This window comes from Diadema antillarum, unplaced genomic scaffold (genome assembly GCF_040938485.1).
Source record: "Diadema antillarum isolate AM-2024a unplaced genomic scaffold, OU_Dant_1.0 seq00000423_RagTag, whole genome shotgun sequence".
Lineage (NCBI taxonomy): Eukaryota > Metazoa > Echinodermata > Echinoidea > Diadematoida > Diadematidae > Diadema > Diadema antillarum.
This window is the reverse complement of record NW_027271406.1, coordinates 563,622-572,996: the sequence shown is the minus strand read 5'-3', so window position 1 is coordinate 572,996 and position 9,375 is coordinate 563,622. Positions and strand designations below refer to the sequence as shown.

General features: G+C 37.2%; 1 protein-coding gene across 1 annotated transcript in view; it reads right to left on the bottom strand.

Annotated features, from left to right (window-relative positions):
* Positions 1–6,127: 6,127 nt before the first annotated feature.
* Positions 6,128–9,375, bottom strand: part of LOC139732457 (uncharacterized) — a 102,034-nt gene continuing 98,786 nt past the window's right edge. Inside the window, exons 39-42 of the mRNA XM_071643320.1 lie at positions 8,963–9,146; positions 7,584–7,697; positions 6,865–7,032; positions 6,128–6,282 (exon numbers count right to left, since the gene is read on the bottom strand). Of these exons, the coding sequence (XP_071499421.1) occupies positions 6,260–6,282; positions 6,865–7,032; positions 7,584–7,697; positions 8,963–9,146 (489 nt within the window). The 3' untranslated portion in view covers positions 6,128–6,259. The remainder of the gene's footprint in view (positions 6,283–6,864; positions 7,033–7,583; positions 7,698–8,962; positions 9,147–9,375) is intronic.

Below are 9,375 nucleotides of genomic sequence, written 5' to 3'. Positions count from 1 at the left end.
AAAACATCATATATTCGCGGCATGAATTTTTCGCGAATTGGAGCAGACAGCCTTTTTCGTGGCATGAAATTTTCGCAAATTGCCACTGGCGTTCAATGCATATAGTGTAAACAAGGACTTTTGCGTGCATTTTAATTTCGCAAATCTTGGCGTTCGCGAAATTTGAGAAATTAAAGTGCACGCGAAAATTCCTAGTTTTACAGTAACATGTATTGCTACATTTTGTGAGCACTTCTGTAGAATGTTCAAATATTTGAGAAGTGTGTGCACACTTTGCGTACGGGTTCCAGTCCTGACAGAGGCTATCTGGTTTGGCCTGACTTATCACTGATAGTGATTAATTACCAGTCTGTTGAAATCGTCTCAGGGAGGCACACAATCACACTGGGTGTAATAGTTTACAGTATATTTGTTTCACTTATCCAGCATTAAGACTTGTACCAGTTGGATGTGTACCTGGTATTTTTTTTTTTTTTTTGGGGGGGGGGGGGTTATGTATAAAATTTGTTACTTCAGCTAGTACAATATGCTCTACAGCAGTATTTTTTTTTCTTTTCAAATCATATCTCTGTTCATACTGTATTCTTGTTTGTATGTCATCAGTGAGTTGAGATGCAAACTTGTAACACGCAGGAATTGAGGCAGTACCTACATGTAGTGTTCCAGTTGCAGTGTGCAAATGTACTTTGATAGCAGGCATTTATGAAAAAAAGAAAACGCCTTAAAAGGAACATACTATAGAACAAATATGATAGTCCCTATTATGCCTATAGCAGTTGCAAAGGACAAGAATTACGTAAAATTGTGGTTGATGTAAGTAAGGCATTTCATTGTATATCTTTGTATTCCTACCTCGAACATACGTGTATCTCATTGTAAAGTGTGACAGTACTGGTGAAATGTTGATGAAAAATGCATATACATCATTGGGTCAGAATTTTATATTGCACTGCTTATCCCAGATTATCAGTTTGTTGTTCTAGCATTAGCTAAAAGATACTGGATAATGCAAGTCTTAAGCATGCATTCCAGTAAAAAATAGGTCAAACATGCCAGTCATAGAACAATGCCCATTGCTCCTTGATGAGAGGTGTGTAGCAACATGTACAACATGTATGTGAATTTTGTTTATGAATGTCTGCCTGCTCAGTTTAAAACATGATAATCTATGTTTTGTATATTGATGTGTGCTGCTAGAATCAGACCAGACAAAGAAATGGTAAACTGACCAGTGACTGTGATGAAGGCTTGTTTGACGAGCAAGTGCAATGTACAGGTGCATGTAATATTCAGGACTGTATTTTAATGCTCTGATAACATTTTTAATTCACAAACGTCTTTGATCAAACAATTAAACGAGGGATGTGATACACTGTTGTCTCGTAGACTATAAAATGTCAATCACGAAAGGCTGCAGCAGTATGGCTATTTGTCACAATTCTCCATCTGACTTTTAGTTGCCTCAGCAGTTTTAAATCCTGATATGATAATTCCCCCTAAAATACTAATTTGCCAAGTTGTGTATATGATGCCGTAAGCAGCCAAGTTTTGTGCTTGTTTCAGAGTAGAACTTATCTCCCAACTATGGTCAAACATCATTGGCATCCCTATACTGTTACTTACTGAGATAGAGAATGTTTGAATGCATACTGCCAAGCAATGGTACTGATCTTGAAGGGTTGGGGCATAGATTTGGTGTTCAAATGTTGTTTGTTTGTTGTTGTTTTTTAATCAAAAGTGTTATCTCCTTCCTGGTTTGGAATATTGGTCTTTGTGGTTATTCTCTGTGTCTTTGTGTACTTTTGTGTAATAATAGCACCATTTCTGTAGACAGAAGGAATAGAATCTGCAACAGAGAAACCAAAGACCATGAGAAGTCCATGGACATCGAGCTCGGGAAGTTTGTGCAGTGTCACAATTTTCTGTTTTTAACATGAGGTGTGCATCACAATAATGTGTCCACTCAGGAGATTTTCAGTGTAGGTCTCTGAGGACAAGTTGCTCCTTGCCTAGTGTGAAATGGGGCCAAACATTACTCAGAAGTAGAGGTGAATAAACTGTATTTCATACAGCATACCTTAGCCACTTGTTTTTATCAAGCATGTCATACAGTTGAAATCTTTGTGTAATGGCAGTCACCACGGCAGAAATCCAGCATCAATTTGATATCAGCTATGAGTAGTATGGACTGTTGGCATGATAGCTGCAGTTATTATGACTTAAAACCATTGTCTCTTCACTAAATAGGGCTGAGGATACCAAAGTTTTGAAGATGAAGTAAATATGCTTGATACCAAACCTGCAGAATAAAGGCAAGGTGTTTGTAAAAGCGTTTGAGAATGTTCCATCAAAAGGGCATGTGAAAGTTCGCATGTGCATCTAATGACATCAGTTCATAGTGGAAGAAATTGATACCGAGATAACTTGTATTTACAAACTTGCACAAACCAGGAACAGTAGATACCTGGTGGGTTGTAACATGAGCGCATCTTCTGATTTGAATAGAATACAACTCTTGGAAGAAGGATTGTATACCAAAACATCAAATTGCATAACTGTGGAAGATGAGGGGGCCATATCACAGAGGGATATGCAAATTTTTTACATTGTTATCCCCGTTATTACTGTGACAGCCTCCAAGAAGCAACTTATCAGCATTATTTCAGTGATTGCCTCAGTAACTGCTTAAGATTTAAAACTTTTTAATAAGTTGTAAAATGAAATGGATCACTGATTTGTTTTTCTTCTGTGCAGTTGTTTTCCATCCTAATTTCATGACAATCACCTTACCTAGGTCATATTTATAAACAGATAAAGTCTTATGAATTCTAGGAGTCTCCTGTAACAAATAATATTTGCTCAAACAAATGTAGATTCAGTTCAAAATATAAACACTTTATTGTTTTCTTTCTTGTACGATTTTGAACAGAAATACAAAGGTATTGTATGTACATGACAATGTAAAGCACCAATGATTATATCATGTATGAAATACTACATAAAAATTATGTAATAAAGAGATGATATAAACAGACTTGAGCATTGCTATTTGAGATATGTTGCATTTATTACCAGGTAGTGGTATGTTTAAGTATGCTACGATTACAAGAAGTACTACATATGTACAAAGATGAATTGTTTTAATGAGAGCAGTCGTGTTAAAGGAGAAGATCAGTGGAGTCTCCATGAAATTAGGCAATATGTAGGTAAATAAAGGTATGGATGTTTGAATATCGTTACATCAACTTACACATTTTCCAATGGGCTGCATCACACAGCAATCAAAGGCACCTGACTAAAGTACATAATCCTTCGTAGATTACTACTACCAAAATTACACAGTATTTCTTCCTATGCCTGAATAGAAGATGGATAAAACAATGTAATACACAGATTTTGAGCAGAAACACAGATATTTCTTTTGATATAAATGTACAAAACAAAGGGAAGGTAAAAAACACCAACACAATTGATATTATGGTGGTGCTGTTATTTCTAGATCCGTACCATGTTAGTTGACTTGCTGATATTTAAACAGTAGTAACTCGTGATAATCATATACTATAATTACCTTCAGAGGTCTCACTGGGTTTGTTTAACCAATACACTGCTCACAGTGATCTGACATTCTCTTTGATATAAATTCTTCTTTTTGTCTTGGCGTCTCTGTTCAATGACCATGATATACTTCTTGTTATGTATTTATGCTGTGCGTACTGGTGCTGTCAGATTATGTTGGCTAAATCAAATCTCACCCAACAATGGCTATAACTCACTATAGTTTGCAACATGTAAAGTGGTCAATGCCCTTTGTCATATATTAAGTCATCACTCAATCCTTCACAGGAATTATGTTTCTGTGGTACGTACATACCTAGCATGCATATTCTCCGGTTTATTTTCGATCTGGTTTTCAGTGAAATAGCTTAATAATAAAAAACTGATCATCATTAGTCTCATCAGCAGTCACACAGTTTTTATTAAATAAAGATCATATACACATAAAACTACCAAAAATCAAAAGAAGCTGTTTACAAGCATGTAATTTTTAAAAAAAGATACAATGCACCTTCACAGTATGTATGATATGATTTTTTTTTTTGCATAAAAGCTCACTAATATTGATACTTTTTACTAAAAACATTGTTTCTGCATATTTTCTACTAACTTATTTTGTACAATTAAAACCACACTCTAACTCCAATACCAGGAAGAAAATATACCATTCATGGATATTTCATGGCAGCTTGATATGGTGTACAAATGTATATCTAACCTATACATCATGCTCAAAGGTGCACTCTTTCTATATGACACTACATTTGTACAGGAAACAAGAGCGGCAGAGAAATTATTTCACAAACCATGATTTTTTCCAAATTAACCACATATCATATACACCTACAACAAGTCTGCCTCATTTTTTTTCTCCCATGGAGGGAAGAAGGAACATAAACTCTCTTAACACTCCAGCAGTTAGCTGCCACTGCTCACGGTCCTTAAAGACCCATAGCACGGGGTAACATGGGTGGTCCAATGGAATTGATCTTCATTCATGTGAAACTTACGAACTGAGCACGCCTGCTAGAATAGAGTTGCCCATCAGCGATTTAGTGCATCGAAACCTACACTCATCGGTAACTGTTGACTCTAGCCCAGACTCTTCAACTGTGTATGTACTCACATAGAGATCAGTGATAAACCTGTACGCGATTCGTGACAGGGATTCTTGAATATATCCTAGCTGGACCAGCCTTACCACTCCATGGTACCCCCATGGTACTGATCGAGTCTTCAAGTAAAGGGACACACCTTGATATGCGAAGTTATCCCTCAGAAGGCAATGGGATTATGTCAGATATTTTTGTCTATTACACATCTAATAAGTCAAACCAAAACACACACAACAAGGCAAGAGCATATTACTATTCTTAAAACCAAGAATCAGTTTTAAACATTGAATCCTATAGATCACATGCAACCAAGACACTCAATGATCACTGGAAATGTTGATTAATCAGACCATTCTTTACAAAATGCCTTCCATAGATTTTTTCATCAGATAAGAAGGAGCCATTACCATGAAAAACTCTGTACAGGTTGACACTTTTTTGTGCTTCAAAAATAAAAATAACTTTCCATACATACTGCATAGAACAGGCATTGTCAAATGCATACTGACACAAATATTATCTGTCATCGTTTCGTAAGCATCATGTCTAAAGCAGAAAACTAAATACATGTACAGCAAATGTAAAAAAAATCAGATAAATAGTACACTTACAGCATGCAGTTGACCTTGCTGTGTTAAACACATCAGTAGTATGACCAATATTCCAAAGTGAGGGATGATGCGATTTGAAGCAGATTTAGTCTGTGATTGAAATGTGCATGATGGATGCAACAAAGTAATTTGCTACGTATGCTATGTACAATATTTTCCTCATTCTTTTTTTTTCAACCACTCTGTGAAAGTAAGAATTTTTGTCCCCTCTGATGCTCATTGTTTAACGTGCAGTTTTGAGGATTATGTAACGTTATAAATATGTTAACAGATGATTCAGTAATAATTCGGTAATAATTTAAACGATGTAGTTGCATATTGCATGTGCTAAAGGGTAATGAGTGAAAATGCATGAGCATGAAATGATGTTGAACAAATTGAGAACCTCTGCCCTCATATGTGCTGATATGAAGCTATTAAGGAAGACCGAAGATTTTTGGTTTTGTTTCCATACACAAAACAATGTTTTTCTTTATGTTGATATTCCCATTTCATATAATGGTTGACATCAATGCAAATCAGTACTTACTTCTCTCCCTCTTCCCTTTTGGTGAATTTATCCACCAATGCACCAAGTTCTAAGAGTGCCTTTCATGCAGGTGAAAAAAATCACATCAGAAACATTAAAATTATTTGATTTTACTTGTTTTTATAATCAGGATTTTCATTCATCTTATCACATTCGAAGAAGAGTCCCTTCTTACTCTTGATGAGGATGCAAATCTATTGTCAAGGAAAACCTCTTAAGCAAGATCAAAGTCCTTGTTTATAAGACAATAAGGCATTTGCCGAATAAGCAGCGGCACTGAAGAAGAGACCGCTCCTTGCAAGGGGCATGTCTGAAACAGTCACTGAGCATATCAAGACTCTTTCCGTCATCGGCTTCGATATTTCAGGAGTTGGCTCTGCACTCGCTCTCTTGAATTACAGAAACAAAAATAACTTCCTTGGTCGGAGGTTACAGGAGACGTCTCCTCATACACGAGATCGCTTTGTCTCTGAACAAAGAATAAGATGAAGATTACAGGAAGTCAATGTTATGAATGTCGCATGGGGATGCAATCTGAATAATGTTTGTCAGCATAAAAAGTAAAGATATGACTATGTCAAAGTTATCAGACCAGTTAGGCTAGATTATGAGGGATGATCCTTTATGACAATTAGTATATTTTTACTGGATTGGAAAACTTTAGTAAGATGATGAGTAAAATGGATATGACGTCAAAGAGTTCTGGATTATTTGAGGTTAACGATGCAAGAAGTTTAAGTGGTAATTACATGACCCCACTGAACATTATCATGAATATGTAAAGTGATATGAAATCAGTCATTGATAGCCTCGTCAGAAAGTTTAATTTGAATTAGTATCAATGTGATTTAAATTGAGAAATATGGTGAAAGACGTGAGTAAGAGAAATTATAGAGTTAATGAGAAAATATCAAAATATGTTTTGCTTCGTTCAGCATACTCTTGCAACTGGAGTCATATAGAAGCACATGTATGATAAATTCTGATAGTGCCCTAATAGACGCCAGAGGTTACCCCCCCCCCAAAAAAAAAAAAAAAAAAATTCACTCACTTAGCAACCGAGTAGTGAGGAAGACAGATTGTGATTCGCCCCGCCCTGCCTCATTGTAAGCAGCTACTGAGACATCATATCTTGTACCGGGCGTGAGGCCACCAATTTTTAAGCTCAGCTCCGGTGAGACAGCAACCAACTCCTCCATAGCGGGCCCCTCTGTGTTGCCTGTGGATTCAGAATTTCAGAGCCAGATATGTGTACACATGCACTTCACATATATTGCACTGAAAATAATATGCAGCTAAGTAGTGGCTTTTTGAAACATGTACATTAGAAGCAAGTACACATAGGCACCGGAATGGGCCTGAACTTTGGATTGCAACGCTGCAATTCTCAAAGGTCTGTAAAATAGTTGAAAGTGTGTGTATTTCACTGATTAGACCAGTTTCTCAGTGTAAGCTTCTGAATCCTCAAAGAAGATTCTTCTCCTTTACACCACAGGAGGAACAATACATACAAGAAGCCAATGTTTGCATATTATGGAGCCTTCAATACGCTATTTTACAATCTCCTCCACTCATTACATTTAGTAAGTGTGTCCTCTTTCAGTGAGTAGCTATCTTTCTCAGAATTTCAAATCAAACTTAAGCTCCCCTGTTAGTACAGGATGCTTTAGATGCAATCACTGTGAAATTCATCTGAAATATGATCAGTTCTCTTGGTTCATTTGATATATCTGCATAACACCATCGAACTACAAGCACAGGTACACTCACTTTCTTTGTACATGACGACATATCCCTCCACATCCCCACTGTCGGGCTGATTCCATTTGATGAGCATCGTCCGAGACCACGCCCTCACCTTCATCTTGGTCACCACAGATGGCACTATCAACAAACATCACAAAACATATGACAATACCACAATCATCTACATCTTCTTTCAATAGTCACTGGTATTTCTATTTCAGTGGTAATAGGATAACAGTATCTTCTGGTTCTATGTTTGTCAACTTTTTTCTCCATCACTCCAAGTCTCTCTGTTCAGCAACTTTCATCCAATCGGAATTCTTTTACAGAATTTTTGGCTTTATAGTCGCGATGATGGTATGATATAGACAATCATATTCTACCATATAATTTTGCATTGCCAACCTGAGAAGTAATAATTTTGCCATGCTCACCAGTTAACAGCTTAACATTTGCTTCCATGACCAATGCTGTTGTGATGAATTAATTTTCCCTGAGACCTTAGCTAGACAATTACCAGCATTTCATGGCTGGTCCAAAGACAAATAAATCCTAGAAAAAGTTAACCCCTTGAGGACTGGCTGATTTTTCTCCAACATGCATTTCCCATAGACACTTGCCTATTAAGTACTCGTGACTCGTCTTCGACAGGTTAAAAGACATTGGATCGCCTTGTAAAAGCACAATGGTGAAGCTGTCAGGGTCCACCGCACGTTCACATCCAATCAGAAGGTTAAGAATTCAAACCCTCATACAGCACTGTGTCTCTGAATAGCATATTTCTCAAATACACTACTTCTACTACCCAGATGCATGAAATTGAGAAGGGTGTTTCAGAAGCTGGCTGCCTGATGGTCAGAACAGTCCCCAAGAAAATGGAGGGAGTGCACTGTTACATGTATAGGTTTCATTCTACTGACCATCATAATGAAATGTACAGAGGTAAATTTGTCTACCTCAATTCCACAGACAAGCAGTTTCTACAGCCAACTCCTAACATTGCTCTCACCTGCACAAATATAATGCATCTTATGAGCTACTGCATACAGCAACTAATCATATTCAGGGAATTTGAATTTGTGCGAGTCAACCTAGACTTCCTAACAATTTTGCAAGTGGTCAAATCTGTCTTCATGGGGTAGAGTAATCAAAAGAGTAACTAACATGTGCATGTTGCATTCATTTTGAGATTAGAGCCAACATTTTTGCATGCTCAATTCGCAAAGAGGACCCATCTTGTGAAATTTGTGAAAATAAAAACCCCACAAAATATATGCCGTATGCAGTTTCATGCACATATCATGGAATCCTAATTTGCCCATGGCCATATTTACATTATAATCACCTGTCCTCCTCATCCCTGCCCCCCTACCATCCCCACCCACTTCTGTCTGAGAACTCACAGTCCGCTGGTATCAGAACATCCATGGGTAAAGAGCTGTATCCCTGGCCCCCGTCCCCACTGGCCCTGACGGTCACCCTGTACCGGCTGCCACCGTGCACTCCGTCGATCTCACAGTGGGTGACCGTTGAGAGGCAGTCCAGAGGTCTCATCAACTGGGAGCCATCTATTGGCTGCACTATCACCTAGCCAGCAAAAAGTCAAACATAGTGAAATATCCGAGTGAAATATATGAGTGAAATATATGAGTGAAATATATGTGTGAAATATATGAGTGAAATATATGTGTGAAATATATGTGTGAAATATATGTGTGAAATATATGTGTGAAATATATGAGTGAAATATATGTGTGAAATATATGTGTGAAATAGATGAGTGAAAGGAGAGTGAGACAGAGTATTATATAAGAAA